The sequence below is a fragment of the Stegodyphus dumicola genome, chromosome 3, assembly GCF_044657685.1.
Source record: "Stegodyphus dumicola isolate Sdum_Otavi_A_Nest chromosome 3, ASM4465768v1".
In the NCBI taxonomy this organism is placed as follows: Eukaryota; Metazoa; Arthropoda; class Arachnida; order Araneae; family Eresidae; genus Stegodyphus; species Stegodyphus dumicola.
Genome location: NC_140770.1, coordinates 178821853 through 178839726, shown reverse-complemented (window position 1 = coordinate 178839726; position 17874 = coordinate 178821853). Strand labels below are relative to the sequence as shown.

The 17874-nt window shown below is 32.3% G+C and overlaps 1 protein-coding gene across 4 annotated transcripts in view; it reads left to right on the top strand.

The window, feature by feature from the left end:
* Positions 1 to 17874, top strand: part of LOC118194475 (adhesion molecule nephrin-like) — a 767857-nt gene that overhangs the window by 566483 nt on the left and 183500 nt on the right. For all 4 annotated transcript variants that reach the window (XM_085813674.1, XM_085813673.1, XM_085813672.1 and 1 more), the window contains one exon: positions 9942 to 10145. In XM_085813674.1, coding sequence (XP_085669800.1) covers positions 9942 to 10145 — 204 coding nt within the window. The remainder of the gene's footprint in view (positions 1 to 9941; positions 10146 to 17874) is intronic.

Genomic DNA, 17874 nt, shown 5'->3' with positions numbered 1-17874 from the left:
TCCGGCCATTATATCCCTTCCAGTAATTTTAAAAAGTGGAGGTACTTAAGATTTCTCAACGACTGGGGTAAAACTCTTTAGGGAGCAATATTTCTCAGTTTTCAGTTCAAATTCGAATACGAAGTATTGAGGAGAGCTCCAAGTGAGTTTCGTTCTTTAAGTAGTAGTTCTTTTCGTAGTACGTTGCGTTGTGTTTAACTTCCTTTGTAGTTTGAAGTGTAGCTGCTAATTGTGCTCTGTGATACTGAAGAGATCCGTACCAGATCCGTACCATAAATTTTATCAATATAGCATTGGTTCTGCTTGTGTTCAGTCTACTACGAACACGTATGCACGCAACATTATTTTATTATATTTACAACATTATTTTACATGTAATAATAAAGAGTCAACATTTAATATAATTCCACTCAGGTAATTCCAAACTTTTTAAATATACCCAATTTACCTAAGATATGGTACTGTGTGATATTTTTGGGACGTCGGATATATTATAAATACAAATAATTAAGAACTAAAATTGATTTAATAATTTAACAACAAAATGTCTTAAACTCGAGTGCTGCTCCAAAGTGGAAAATCACGAAGTTTCATTAAGTAATTATCTAAAATGTGTCTCCCAAAGTGTTAATTAATGTAATTCAATCAAACCATAGTTGCTTCTCTAAATTATTCAACGATTCGCTTTATTTTAAAATAACACAACATATTTCTTGATAACCCCAAGGAGAAAAATAATTATTTTAGCAAGTTCATAAGTATTTTTAATCTTTCACTTAACGGTATAAAGCATGTTCCGTTTTGCATCATTACAAAAACTAGAAATAATCACCCATCTTCTTATCCCAACAAGTTCGGTACTTTAATCCATTTAATTAAAGAGTGGAATCGTTGAATATGTTCAGAAGCAAGATTTTATTAGCTAATGGAAGTGTTTCACAACTAATTTCCCCCCAAACATCCTATAAAAATGGAACTTAAAAGAGAAATGTTTAATCGACAATAAAAAAGGTAAATTTTAAGTTGCATCGCCGATCGTCATGACCACATAATAAACATAAAACAAGCTTAGTTACTGTTATTGATATACTCGGTAAATGTACTCCTCAAAACTTTTATGGTCACTAATTTAGGAAGTAAATGAATAAAAATTAACGACGTTAGTGTCACAGGCTTTAAAATGAAAACTATTTTTGGAAACACCAAGAGTATGATAGTTTTATTCTGATCTCGCACATTCTTTTTTTGCCCTTTTTTACGTTATGTATTTTGATAACACTTTTTTGTGACATTACAAATTTAGAAAGAGCCCCATTCCTATATTTTTAATTTCCTTATTTTTATTTCCTCCTGGTTATGTAGTGAGAATAAAATAAATATCAAAATAAATCATTGATATGTTGGAATTCATTGCTAATAGAAAAGTGCTTGTTTATTCTTTACACTCACCGTTTATTTAAAGCTTTTACTATTAAATGATAGTAGAAAGTTGGTAGATTGATGCATTTACATATTGCTGTGTGAGTACGGATTCGTAATATATTTCATGCACACAAAACCGATGATAGCTTGATGGCATTTATTTTACCAAAAGAAACACGTTACGTCTCTGAAATTTTCCACAAAAATAGTAGTACAGCTCTTCTCAGCATCACAGAGTACAGTCAGTAATTACACTTTCAACTATTAAAAACGTTAAACACAACCCAATGCAAAACGCATCTAAAGAACGAAGCTCACATGGTGATATCTCAGTACTCCGTCGTTTACTGTTAACTGAAAACTGAGAAAATGCTCCCTCCAGTCCTGCATAGTTTTCTCCCAGTCGCCAAGAAATCTCTAGTACCTTCCACTTCTCGAAAAAAATGGAAGGTTTAATATGGGCGGATGGGGTTAAAGTTGCATGTAGATATCAATTGCAGTTATTCAATTACAATGACTGCTATAATTGTACAAAGAACTGGACAAAGGGTCAAGTCATTGGGTCCAGTCTTTGTACAGGGCACAGAGTACAAAGACTGGACCAAATGTCTCTAAACCTCGCCAAATTTGGCGAAAAAATTAGTCTCCCAAATCATCGCCAACTTTGCGATATCTCGCCAATTTAGCGTGATAGCCATTTATGTTAAATAGACTTGAGTCTATAATCTTGTTTTTCCGATAGAGCTTTGTCACTTTCAAGCATTTCATGTTACGTTGTCCAAAAAATACTATAATTCCGCTAAAATTATTTACATGAATACAAAATTATTTACATGTATTATCATATACTTTTTTATGATAATATTTTTTTCTGGCAGATTTATTCTATTTCTGTAAAGTTAATATTAGTTATATGAGGCACTCAATTAATAATATAAATACTTGAAGTGCTTTTGAAAATGAAAAACACCTCCCTATAATACAAATCTTGCCCATACGAAAAAAAAAATAGTTACCTGTCCTATACATGTGAATACAAGTAAATACATTTCAAATGATAAAAATATATATTTCTTAAATTTTACTCTACTACACTTAGATAATAAATTTAAATTCGCGTCAGATATGCAGTGGTAAGAAGTAATTACGACAGTGAATATATATCCAAAGATATAATTACTTGCATTTCGTTGAACTTATGGTTATAATCTGGAATTTTGAGAGGGGACGAGGAAATGTATAGTCGACGTTGCTATTTGCGAATTTTAAATCTTGCTATGTAGTTTTGGCCAAAAAAATCGGAATTAAAGAAAACTGTAACTTTAAAAGAATTAACTTGGTCAAGTAAGGAAACACGAAAACTAAATAACAGACAAAGCGACTTTTAGAAAAGAAATATTGCCAAATTTTTAGACAAAGAAAGAACAGAAAATCTCACATATTTCTTAAACATTTTATACTATTTACATTTATACACAAAGAAATTCCTTTTCACACATCCGTACCATGCCTTCTAAAATAAATGTTCAAAAATGGCTTTCATATCATTAGAAATAGAGAAAATACTTCACAGACTTCGTAGACTACTCCATATGTAAATTAATGAAAGTCAGTGGAACTTGATTACCTTTTAAAGTGTCTCTATGTATTGAAATTTCTTTTTGTTGCTGTTCTATTTCAGTATAACCATTATTAATACTCTTTTCATTATTAATAATATCACTTAAAACCTTTTTTGGAAATGTTAGAACGCCTGTTAGTAATTTAGGTAAAATAACTCGTTGTTTGACTTCCAAATTAACACCAGTTAATACATTTTACAGTAGTAAGGTTAAAATTTCTTCTTTTGTCATAAAAGTTAATTCCTTCAAATGACAATGCATACATCAAGATAATCTGCCTCTAGCTGATCTGAGTTAATTTTGTTTAATTTCAGACATTCAGAGTACTGCTGCTTTCACTGAGTTTAAAATTGTTAAAGTATATTAAATCATCAGTATAATTGTAAAAGAAGGTAAAATATTGCAAAACATTGTATGGAAGTGAACGAAGAGATTTGAATTCTTTAGAAAATAAATATAGATTGCACAGTTGAGATGAGTAATGCGCACCCATTGTTATACCTCGGACTTGTAGAAATAATGTGTCTTGAAATTTAATATAATTATGAAACAATATGAATTTGAAACTTGAAATTTAATATAAGTAGTTGAGATAATTTCACTAGCTATTATAATTTAAATTATTAATCTAAATTATACCTGAAAGGAACTCTGTAAATTGTTAAAGATTCATAACTTTCTCAAAGTGGTAGAGAAGTATAGATTCTCGAAGTCATAGCAACTGACATTACAATATAGATTTTTAACAGTTTTGATAAAAGGCAAGTTGCTGTAAATGATCCAGCTGTAGTGGAACTCTTCGTTATCATTTTTTTCAGAAATAAGCCTACAGAGCTTTTTCACTTTAATTGAAAAAATGTACTCGAAATTCTTTTTTGTCATTTCTTGTCCCATTGGCAACAAATTTGAATTTAATAGAGTGTTTGTGAAATTTGGGAAGTGCATATAAGTTTGCAAACCTGTTATCACATATGTTAATCAACTGGAAATATTGCATTTCTTTATTTCAGTTGCTTTACACGAACAATTAGTTAAAAGTAAAAAGAGGGCTGGCTTTAATTACAATCAAATATTTTCAACGAAAATCTTTAAACCGATTTTTTTTTCTTTCTATTACATATTTTTACATTTTAGAGCATATATTTATATATATTACTCATACTATATTTTTAGTTTTAGAACAATATACAACTGATACGGTAACTTTATACTTTAAAACAGTATACAATTACATATTTTCCATTTTTAGAGTATATATTTATATATATTACTCATACTATATTTTTAGTTTTAGAACAATATACAATTGATACGGTAACTTTATACTTTAAAACAGTATACAATTAGTGTATTTACAATAGTATATTACAGTATATACAATGTACCATAATAATGGTACACTGTTATTGTGATATATGAATACTGTAGTTTTAGATTTAAAAGAGAATTCAGATATCGGTGTGTGGAATTACTGTATTTAATAACTTACGAAAACAAGTCCATACACTTATTCTGAAAATAATTTCATTTATTTATTTTGAAAATGATTCCATACACTTAAAAATGAATATTATTCCATTCACATGGAAAGATTTTTAAAATAATGTGAGGTATCTGGAATATTTTTTAAATAATTCCGCGCTATGAAAATACGTATTTTCTTACGAAAATAAATCTATACACGATTTTTTTATAAACATATTTTCAAAATGCAAGGTTAAAAGCACTGATGTGGTTAAGGTTGTTTGATTAATGCAAAGATACTCGAGAGCCACATGCGTAAGGGTAGGGGTGACTTCAGGGAAGACTTTATAAAGGAAACTGGTTCGTATATACGTTTAACGCATGGGCAAAACCACGAAAATGTCCATACAATCAGCCTGATCACCGGAATTTGAACCCCCGACTAAACTGCCAGCGTTTACCGAACGACAGCTTGTAGGCTTAAAATGCGCTGAAATTAAAGGACTTTAATATTAAGATTATTATTTATAATAATTTATATTAGACAATGCAAAGATGCGTTCAAAATGCAAATTAAAATGCGCTGAAATCAAAGAACCTCAATATGGAGTGATCTTTATTTACAAGAATCCTTATGGAGTCAAATGGGCTGCTATGCCTAAGAATATGGAGTTGACTCATTATATATAATATTGCTTCCACCTTGGGATGGATTGTTGGTTACTATATTAGGTTACAATTGGGCATTCATTTAATCAAGAAATGTTATTAATAAATAAATATTGCGACAACAGAGCGAACAAGATACTGATATGCAACAGAAATATCATATTCATATGACTTGGGTTATAACATTACGTAGTTTATACGTAAAGAGACTAAAAGCGTATTAATATAATAGGTTACATTAGAGGGATAATAACACTATGAAATATACCATAAAGACTGAAATGCAGGAACGGAAAATAAACTATATGAAATAATGTAGATTACGAAAGAGGAATGCTTCGGAAACTAGAACATACATATTAATAATGGACTAGAAGTACATTAACAAACTAACTTATTAATCATGAGCTAAATACGCAAAATAATATGCGTTAAAACATCGGAACATCGAAATTAATACTGTAGGAATTAGAAATTCATAATGATTCAGATTTACAGTTCATATACGTTAATATTTGAAATGCTTTTGTAATATAAACATATACAAGCATAAAATGTTAGCAAGTGCGTTTATCAAGAATGGTTGAACCCATCGATTATTTAGCTGTCTCATTTCCGAGGAGTGCACCACAGAGCGGACACCACACCTGAGTAAATGGGAAGAAAGACTCAAACAAACCAAATTTTATGTGTCATGACTTATCTCACTTGTCTGACATTAACATCAGAACAAGTGCACGAAATTCATCGTGGCAATAAGTGCAAGAATGCGTCTGTCGTTGGCAAGAGCTCTGGGCGCATGCAGATGGCAGAGTGACTTCTCAATTCCGCTCAGGTTTGATAAAAAGCACCCCTGGGCGGATGGGTCCGAGGATCATCTCCCATCTCTCTTCCCCTACCACTAACCTCTCGAGAGGCACGACTCGTATTTAGAGTGCCCCCATGCCGCACGGATGCTATGCTTACAAATATCCATGCCTTCTCCCGGATTTCAATCCGGGGGCCTCGGTATCACAATAGGCTCCCCTGGGCGTCACCAAGTTATATGCCATAGTCGAACTCTCATCCTCGAGTTCGGACTGGCAGTCAGTCACTGCTCATAGTACATGTCAGCCACCGTTAGCAGACTCTTCTTAAAAGCTTACTAGGAAAGTTCGATTTTAGGGTACAAAGGCATGTCTCATACTGACATTCTTTCTTCATTATATACTGCAAAATTTCTGATAATTTTTTCGTTGCTTTTTTTGTTCCATGTAATATTTAAAAAAGCGAAAGACTGTAGTAAGATCTTACCAAAATATGCTATAAATCTACGCATCTCGACAAACCTAACTATCATTTTTTTTTTTCAAATATCTTCGGTTTATGAGCAGAAAGTTTTGCGGGAATCAGATTAACGTGGGAAGACTGCGGTTAGTAAAAGGCAATGAATCATGCTTCAAAAAGGAGCATTATTTGTATAAGTAACCAGATTTATTATTTTGTGCGGTCGTTTTCTGCATTTTACTCAAAGTGTTTCGACATAGAGACATTTCGGTAATACGTTTGGCGTGTTTAAGCCCTTTTAAAGTAATCTGATAAGAAATGTCTGAGATAAGCTTCTCTTTTCGCTTTTCCGCACATGCATTTCCCGTATTTCTTTAAAAACTGGAATAAATAACTTGAAAAATATCCGTGTCATGTTGCTAGTTGGATAATAAAAGAATTCTACTAAGATTTTCGAAAGAATTGTATTGAAAAAATGTAAAACATTCTGTTTTCTTGCTTCTCTCCGCTGCATTGCTGATATTCGTGATTTCATTATCTTGTTTTCTATTCCGGCATTTTATTCTTAAAAGCTTAAAAGTAAACTAACATGCACTGTTTTAGCGCAGATGACGCTTTAGATGTCGAACAATATTAAACAACTTTTAGCAACACATGTATTTGGTTATCGAAAGCGAAGAACTCTATCTGAGATACTGCCACTCTGGTGTTTAGTGTTTTTTCGAATTGAAGTGGTAAGTTTATTTTTCTACATGCCGCTAATTCTACCCTTTTTCAACTTGAACCATCTGTAAGCTACATTTGGAATCCTGTCGTGTCTATTGTGTTAGATCGCTGTGAATTTTTCCCGTCGGTAATAGATTTTTGAAGATTTTGGAGAACGGGGACTAAGCTTTTTTTACCAAGACGTTTTTAAGATAGATGCTTTTATAGTTGTGCAACAAGTAAAAAGATATTGTCTTTCCTCTGTTCATTATCCTACCAAAATACAGTGTCCGGAATGCGTCATGTGGCCTTGTTTGAACTCTGTTGGTTGCTGGTATGGCACCCTCCGCTGTTGACGAGGCATACTGACCACAAATTACACATTCACCGCAGACAGAGGGCGATAAGTAGATTTCCACGCAACGTATAGTCCTTTATATACATGCAACAAGCGGATGATTCTCATTCCACTCACGCGCAATTTGCTTTGTAATTCCAATCACTTGCATGATCTTATCTCACATTACATTTCTTGTAAGTTTGGTTGAATTTGCATAATTCCTTCACGGTGTGCAGTTTTCACAAACATTAATGTGCATTCCATGCCAAGGATCCATGTATCAAATAGCTGCAGCACACTGGAGATAATCGTGGCTACTACTTGACAACATTGAAAACTACTAGGCTAACGTCGAAATCCAGGACGACACATCAGGGTGACACACGTGCTTCACACATTTCTTGACTTTTACCGAGGAATGGTATAAATGTGAAAGTTTCATCTCATCAGCACTACACATATTCAAGGAAGAATGCAAAATTCAAAACAAAATTTATAGTAATAATTTATTTCCAACTCGAGTTGCTGAAACAACCGCAATGTTGATATGTTAAATTTATAGAAACATGTTTCATACTATCTGTAGAAGAGATTTCGGATTTTACATTACATAATCGAAATTAGAAACGCTTCTCTCTAGGCTATTCTTCCACAAATGTGTTTTTCAATAAGAAAGCACCTCTATGAGGATTTCTTACAATGAATGAATTACATTTTTGGAAATTTTAACTATTCTGTGTTAATATAAATGGAATGTAATATTACTGTATTATATACTGTGCTGTAGAATAACTGTATCATATAGGAAAAATTCTAAATTAAATACTTCGTATTATTCGATATACGGAAAAACTTAAACATGAGTTTTGGATAATGATGTTGTTAAAGCAGCATAATTTTATTCTTCTTAAATAACACAGCATATAATTATTATAGGAAACGCCAAGTAGAATCATTTTTAGAATGTTAGAAAAATAATCAATTGATTTATATTTTATAAAATATTTAAATTCCTTTGAAAACATACATGAGAAACATTCATCTTTCCGTTTCAACTCAGCTTTTGTTTTTCCCTTCGCGTTTAGAACTTAAAATCTTGCAATGCTACAAATGGCATTTCGAAGGAAATGTGCACAGAAGCATGGAGATTTATCATATTTTGCCTGAACTGAAAAAAACCTTTTAATTAATTGCATTAATCACTTTGTTATTAATAATTAGTGCAGCAACCAGACCTATATAAGTTGAGAGAATTACAAACGGAAAGAAACATTGTTTAATTAATGAGACTATTGAAACAATCCTTTATAAAGAGTTTTACGTTTAATTTCTTTAAATAATATATAAATGCTAAACATTATGCCGAAGCAATGAATTATAAATACAAATAACGAAATAATAATTTAGAATACTTTATTTTCTCAATTAATCTTCTTCTTTAACCATGATTTTCTCATTTAAATGTATTATTCCTAATTGTTTCCCTATTATGCTTGTTTGCAAGCGTAAATAATGAGTATTTCATTGTATTACTGTTTAAATGGTAAGCATTTCGGCGGAAAAGTTTTGTTTTGAGGGAAAATAAGATCTATAAAATAAGGATTTTTCTTCAGATCATATGTATTAATATCAATTTATCTTATTTATAAATGCAGACCTCTTTATATTGAATAAAATTCTTCTATAGTAAATTAGTGATGCAGGCCCGATTTAATAATAAAGAAGAATGATAAAAATATAATCATTGTCTAATCTTCGGTGGAGACTCAATCGAACTGTTACGGTAGGGAACGCGGAGAAGTTTGTATAGTATTTGACGAATTATATTTTCCTTTTTTAATCTCTGCATATTTATTTAGGAAACTATATTAACACTAACATTGTTAAGTACTGAAACCACACAGAACAATCAAAATTTTATCTGAATCATTTTCACGTCTGGAACTGAAATTTTTGGTAGCAATATAACCGCTGGGCCCACCAGCCACCAAGCGGTAAAGTGGCTAAACCCTGTTAGTTCGTTCCGAGGTTCGAATCCCGCGAACGCGCTGGCTGCATTTCGTGGGTTTGCCCAATTGTAACATGTTAATACGAGCCAGTTTCTCTTAGAAAGTCCTCCAGGAAGGCCTTCCTTACTCCCGTATAGGGCCTTAGTGCGAAACACGTAAATAATAATAATAAAACCGCTGCTTCGTTCCGCTAGATAACAACAAGGCTTTGATAACATTGGGTTGAGCTCCAACGAAACGGCAGTCAGCGATGTAGTTTTACTTATTTGTGTTTATTACTGTGTTTAACTTCTTTAGCTACTTACTATTAAACTGCATAGCGTTCGTTTTCCTCAAGTGAAGTACATTTACGTAAATGTGAAAGAAATGAAAGGTTTGTAAATTAAATGAATTGCACTTCTTTTCATATGTATTTGTTTACAAGTGTTCTCTTTTCAATTCTAGGTATTCCTTCTCCTATGGTAACTTGGTGGCGAGAGTCAGTTCTGGTGGACGAGAGTTTCTCACAGACCAGCCAGGGTTATGTGCGGAACGAGCTTGTCCTGCCAAAGCTACACAGGAGTGATTTACTTATAAGCTACACCTGTCAAGCCACCAATACCAACCTTACTGTACCTGTATCGGCATCTGTAACGATAGACATCAATCGTTAGTATATTTTCCCTTATAATTTATCCCATTCTCACAGTTTTTATCATTATGTTATATTTTATTCAGGAAATCATACTTATAATTAAGCAGATATCGAAATCTTAAGACGGTGCGTAAAAAAATTATATCTTAAAACAGGAAACTATTATATGAGAAATACTCCATCATTTGGAAAGGCAGGGAGAATGTATAATAGACATCGATGGTAGAAGCAGAGAAAAGGAACGTAGCGCCATCTGTCGTAGAAAATAGTAATAAAATGTAAAAAAGAAGGGTTTTTTTTTTTTTTTTTTTTTTTTTTTTTTTTAATTTTCCCCTAAAGTTTTTCCCATATAATTCAAAATATTACAAAGAAAGCATTGTCATTTTTATGATAACTGGAAGCATGTGCTAACAAATCATGTAACTATGTACATGATTTACAAATTTAATGAACAAATTTGTAATGAGTAACAAATTTAATGAAGTGTTGGTTTAGACCAGTAAGAATCATTAATTTTAATGTTACTCAACAATTGGCCTGTTAGGAAAATGCTTTTTTCAATAATTCTAACGGTTTCGAAATCAGGTCAAATTCAATTCTTTGGAATTTCAAAAACTTTCAAAGTCTGGGGGATGGAAGAGGAATAGTAGATTACTAACATAGAGTTTAATAGCAAAAAGAATATCTTTAAATTATTTTAGAGAATAACAATCATAAACAAAATAGATTTATAAAGGAAGTGATGGTCTTTGTTTTTAAATAAATATATTTTTTTTTCTGAACGTAAATGCACCAAAAATAATCGCATCCTTTAGCAGAAGTTTCTATTTTTTTCCCCCAATGGCGGGGCCTCAGCTGACTTCGGCTTGGCCACTACTAATGGCAGAAATGGTGATCACTTTATTATGGAGGCACTTAATAGGTGGGCCACCGTTGCCTGCTATGAAGAGACGGAAGGCTACAGCAATGACTTATCCAGGATTCGAACCCTTGCCCTTTGGTATCACAGTAGGCTTCCAGAACTATACCATCAGGGCGGGTCCTCTATCAGAAGTGTGAATGTTAGATAAAAAAAACAAACAAACTGGAAAGTAATTTTCAGATCTCCACTATCGTATGGATAACAGAAGTGCCCTTTCGAAACATAGAAAAACCTTTCCTAAATTTCTTCGTAGAATAAGCAGCGTGCAGTAAAAACAATATTGTTATATATGTGCGGATTCGTAGTGGATTGAATGCACACAGAACCGATGATAATTTAATAAGATTTATTTTACAAAAAGAAACATTTTAGAGCTCTGGAATGTTTCACAAAAGTGATCGTACAGTTGTTATCAGTACCACAGAGCACAATCAGTTGTTACACTTCAAACTTCTAAGAACGTTAAACACAATGCAATTCAAAGCGCATATAAAAGGCGAATATTGCACAGATATCTCTCAATACTCCAGACTCAATTATTTTGAATTAAACTAATGAGAACTGATGCTCTCTCCCTTGTTATACAGTTTTTCCACTCAGAAATTTCCGGTACCTTCGATTTCGCGAAATTACTGAAAGGCATACACAGTTACAGTTACATGATACAGTTACAGTTACATATGCAATGGGCCAATTACAATTACACAGCAACAGGACCAAAATGTCTGCAAATGGTAGCCAAGTTTGGCGACAAAAAGAAGTCCCTAAAATCGTGGTCAACATGGCGATACCTCGCCCATTTTGGCAAGATAGCCCCAAGCTAAACGTGTTTGCATTATGTATCTGAATATAAACTATAATTGCACCTGTACTCTATTTTTTTCGACCACAGTTTTGCATTTTTGAAGCCTTTCATTGCGCTTGTTATTATGCAATTTTACATGTAAATTCACTAAATTATTTATATATGTACAAAATTCGTAACAATATTTTTGTTTCAACGCGAACGATGATGAATATCGCAAAATTAAAGTTTAGATACTTAGTTGTAGAAAACTTCACTGCGCGTTTATGAGTAGCAATTCCATTTTGTGTTCCAAGCATTCAGATGCTGGAGAGAGCAATAAGATTTTGCATTAGTTTAGATAAGGTTTGAGAGAAGGCATTTTAATGTACTTAAAACCTTAAAATGTTCTGGGGTTAGCAGAATTATCGATCATTATAAATCCAAGCACTATAAAAATTACTGTCAAATTATCTTAATTTTGAGCATAGGGGTTATTTAAAACTTTAATTATTATTATAAAATAGAACTCAATTCTGATTTATGAACTATTGTTTACTATTTAGAGCGTATAAGTATTCCATTAAATTAAATATTAATGAGTTAATATTTACGTAATCTGGTGATGATTCTATTACCAAATGTATCAAAACATTAAGAAATTAAGATTAGGTTGTTATAAATGACCATATAAATTTGAAACAATATCGTTCTGTTATGCCTGTAATATGGTACAAATAAAAATAAAATGCCCTGAAGTAAATTTGGGACTCACCAATGGAGAGAAAAGGATACTGGTCAAAATACATAAACTTGTTTAAATGTGCAAAAAATATTCCCAGTCTTCTTTTCCCACTGGAAATCGTTTCAACTGCAACTTCCTTCTTGTTCTTTTAAACAAATACAATATAATCTAGGAAATAATCACTGAATGGAACTTCAGACATACTGAAACTTACCTGAAGAGCTGTAAATACCAAAGAAGATTTGTTTCGGTAGCATGTTCAGGCGATAAACTCTTCGTACCGTGAATGAATAAATTGTTTCTATTCGATTAGGGTGTATAGGGAGTTTTAGGAGACAGTTTGTAGAATACTGAGATAGTTCAAATTTATTTTCTAGATTCTATTTCAGATGTTAATTTATCCCTGCTGTAAACAAAAGCTTACAGTGAATTTCGTTTGAATGCGTGTGTTTAGCAGAAGATACTTGAATTATGGAAAATTGTTTAAGTAAAAAAATAAAAATCTGATCTGGACGGCCTATTATATGATACACATTTTTTTCTGCAATTCATTTAAACTTATTTCGTCGAATTATTATAACTTAACTCAACCGTCAAGGCAAGTTGGAAATGACATCAAAAATAATAAATTTTGAAATAAATAACTTGGTAGAAGGAGGTAAATATTGTTAAAGTATTGTGTTTTTAATTCTTGTAATATCTTAATAAATTATCGCATAATCTCACACTGAATTAAAAGAAGATATTTACATTCATCTTAAAAAGATCATCTTGGCGAAAATCTTCATCTTGAAGATCTTGAAGATTATCTTGAATTTCCAAACCGGATTTGCAGATGCAAATTTTTATTGCTGTGATACGATGGTGCCTGGAACCTTTCGCCAATCAAGTGAGGAATCATAGACCATGTAAAAGCACTGAGTTTGCCAATCTTAATTCAGGCGCGTTATTATTGGCAAATGATAAGGAGCGCATTTTACATTGTTTACTATACAAGTTTGACATAAATAGAACTTCATCGCTGGTTTGCAGTAACTATTGACAAATGTTTGAGAAAGATGCAAATGGCAACAGCCACATATGGCTATTTGCTTGGAAATTACACGATGAATATAAAAGTTATAACTGCCTACCACGTTCGTGGGTGGTTTCTAAAGAATATCTGAATCAAGCGTCAGCACGGACCCAAACTGTCTACAAAATAGCGGATATGTTGTTGACATATATAACAATAGTTAGAAGATGCACTAAGGCGCAGAGCTCCATCATAATGTTCAATCAGTGGATTCCATATAAATATTTTAGGAACTATACGAGAAAATCCGAACCCATGATCATTTTTTGCTTTTTTCCAGGACGACAACCATTTTTAGAAAGAATTGTGTTGGGAGAAGAGGAACTTCACTAATATGAAGCATCGAAAGACGATATACCGTGTTGCCCAATTTGAGCCATCGACTTTGAAAGAAAGATTACTTACCAAAACGTTATGTTAATAGTACGGTGTGATAATAATAATGGAAGTTATAGCGAAATCATAGAAACCGTACGTTTTATATTCTTCACCTTTATTCATTAAGTAAAAAGCGAATTGAATATCTATATAATGCCCAGTTGAAAGATAAAAACTGTTCCCGTTTATTAAAAAAAAATATTTTTTCCAGTTTATTGTATTACGCATAGATGCACATAAAATACATTTTTTTAACTGTAGAGTGTGAATGTTACATAATATGAAATGAGAAATATGAGGGAACATGAAACGTGTTATATATTAATAATTTGAAAAACTTTTTGGAAGCTATGCCATAGTGTTAAAACAATAACTCATAAATCGTATTTATGTATGTGCCTGTTTTATTAAAATCAAGCGAAAGAAAATTACTTTCCTTGAAGCATTTCTAAGGAAAATAAAATATTTATGTTGTAAATTCCTGATAATTATATAGCCCTGTAAATGCGTTTACGCTATGGAAGAAAATTCTGAAATTAATATACTATAATAACAGCAATCTCAATCATTTTTGCTAATGTATTTCACTTAAAATTAAAGCACCGCAAGAACTATTTCCTTAATTATAATTTTAGAATTATAAACGCACTGAGCCAATTATACACTATAAACCTATTACAGAATTAGAAAACAATCACGTTAAGTTTCTTCAAAATGGAGGAAGCGTCGTCAATGCCATTATATTCAGTCCCTGAATTGTCCGAATTATAACAAATGAAACCTTCGAGTTAGACTGATAAATTATGACAGAAGACCATAGACTGATAAATTATGACAGACGAAAACGTAACATATGCATGTTTATGGATACAAGAAACTACTAATGTTCTAAAATTCAGGAAATTATTTTGTAGGGTTATTATTATTTTGATTAACAGTTATTTATCAATTTAGCAGCGTTACATTTTCAAATTTTTTTAACGAAACAGAATCGTTTGGAACGAAAGTAAAATATTCTTTCTATTTACGAAAATGGATTAATGTCAGGCCCCATCTAAAGTAAAATAATTTTCAGAAGAATCAATTTTAACCCTTACAGGAATGTTTATTAGATGTTCCGTTTATTGCATATTTACTGTGGTACAGTAAAATATAGAATGAGAAATGTAGAACATTGGATAAAATGGATAATTAGAATGAAGTGTTTCAAAGTTTTTCTCAGACAAAGAGAGAAATGAAGCAGGTCGCACCCTACATTAGAGAAGTAGCTAATAATTAATGTGCATCGATAATTATCTGTTATGTCCAATAACCAAGGTGAAATGAGCTACTAGAATACAGACATCGGCACTTTCTTTTCGGCTAAATTAAACGAGCAAATAACTTAAAAAGAGCTCTTAAAATAACATGGAAAAATAAAAATTAAAAAAAAAATATCCTTTTCCCTTGGTAAAGAGCCTTCATGAATATCTATCTGCTTTAACTTAATTCGCCAAACCTCGTGGGTACCAGCTCCGCGTGAATAGCAATTACACAAATTATACTACACTACGGTGATCTTTAATTGCTTCTAATGACAAATTTAAAGGAACTGGGGACAGGAAAAAAAAAAAAAAGAAATATTTGCACACGGAAATAGCAGCAAACATTATTTGTTTACCGACTTGGGTTTAAAGAATTGGCGTAATTTAAAACTTTTTCACTTATTGGGCTTTCTTACTTGAATAAATAAAGTGCGCTACCGACCAAAGTAATAAGACTTTGAGCATTTAATTCTAATCGCTATTCTTACATTTAATTCAAGTGTGTTTTAATAAGGAAAGTTTATATAGGTATTATTATTATTTACGTGTTACGTTCTAAGGAACTATACAGACGAGTAGAAAGCCTTCGTGGAGGACATTTTTAAGAAAAGTTGGCTCATGTTAAGACGTTACACATGGCGAAAACCACGAAAATGCCCATGCAGCCAGCCTGTCGAACCGCGGACTAAACTACCAGTGTTCAGGGACTTTACCGCTTGGCCACTAGTGGGCCTGGGTTACATAAGTAGATGAACATATACGGTAGATGAACATATACGGAAATCAAAAGAAATTCCATACGTTGAAAAACAAAATTAAAAATGAAAACACAAAATTTATATAATACCATGCTGAGATTTCGTGTTCTATACAGGATGATATAAAAAATTGCATAAATGATCATATTAACAGTCTGTACTTACGGATCTCAAAAATAAATTTTCTAGAATACATATAAAACATTCTGAGACATAACGAGATTTAAAATAATGATTCCTTTTTAAATGTGAATTAAATCGTCAAACTATAATACCAGAAACACTGCAGAGCAGCTAGAAAAACAAGCAAATTCTACTAACTGCTAATCATTGGCTATCTACATTGCTAACCAGCGGATGCATTAAGCAAGGAAAAAAAACCTAATGAAGCATTCAAATGTTTCTACAATTCCTACTTTTAGGAAAACCGAAGTAGTAAGAAGGCAGATAAAAAATTACTTTTTAGCGTATCTTGCAGGTATCAGGTATCAGGTTATTGCAGGGCCATCATGTTTATCCAATTATATCTTGAAACATTTTAGTTCAAAGATATAGTATTGTGATAAACTTTCCAACATGTGGTGAATCCTCTTTGAGACAACCGCCCATGTTTCTCAATGGTTCCGATCTTCTATGGAGGTGGTCGTCTTAGTGGAGCATTGCTAGTATGGATATTTGCTTATGTTATGAGAAACTGATGTAATTTTTGCAGTAGTCTAATCCTAATTTGATTTTCCTCTTTTTGTGGGCCAGATGATCTTATCCTTTTTTCTAGAAGGATGAAGCTATATGTAGCACGAATGAAGTATTCCTTAAGGATTCCAGTACAGGTAGATCTACTTTAAAAATTTATGTCAGCCAAAATATTGAGTTGAGAATCTGTCTCTTTGTAAATAATTGCTGTGCTTATTACTGAGCTGAGCTTAAGTCATCGATAATTTCTTTTTTATTCTCGCGTTTCGTATATGGTACGGTTTATCTTACATGCATTTCATAATTATTCCTCTGTGCAGGCAAGCCTCCACATTTATTCAACGTCAAGTCTGTTCACTGCGACCGCTCAATGACAGAACGAAATTGACGGCTACAACCTGTTTCTGTTCCTTCTGTTGCTGGGCTCCGAGGGTGTAGGACGGTCTTCTTGGCCGTTCTCACCTCGCATGAAGCATGTATGCCATTTTGTTCTTTTTCGTTCCTGTTTTGACTGTCATCTCCATATTGATGTAGAGTAATGCATTTCTCCTAGAAAATATAAATTGGTACTGAAGATTCAACTAAAATTATCTAGATGCTGATTTCTGCAGTAAATTAATGATGTTCTACGACTTGAAAAATCCTCGAAAGGACTTCATGTGCACGTGTACCACTTTCCTGATGATACGAATATTCGCTTCGTGTTTCTTCAAAAATATATTGGAATAACCAGTCAACTCAATTTCCTCCGTTATAAAATTTGATTTTTTTTAATCATGAAACCGTGTTTAAGGACGATGCACTGAGATTTACTTTGATTGGAATATTACGCATTTTTTGTACGAAAGGTTAGGTTTTAAAATGGTAGGACTGCTTCTTTCTGCCGCTGTATGATCACGATTAATAATCTTCTGTCTGGCGATATTTACCTTATTTATGCTGGTATTAATTCAAAATTTTATGATGTCAAAATATAATAAATATTACTTAATTCACATTATTTGAAGTGTCATCCTTTGGGGGTAAGTTACTTTAATTTTATATTTCTTTCAGATCACACATTTCATCCTGCACGTTTATCAAG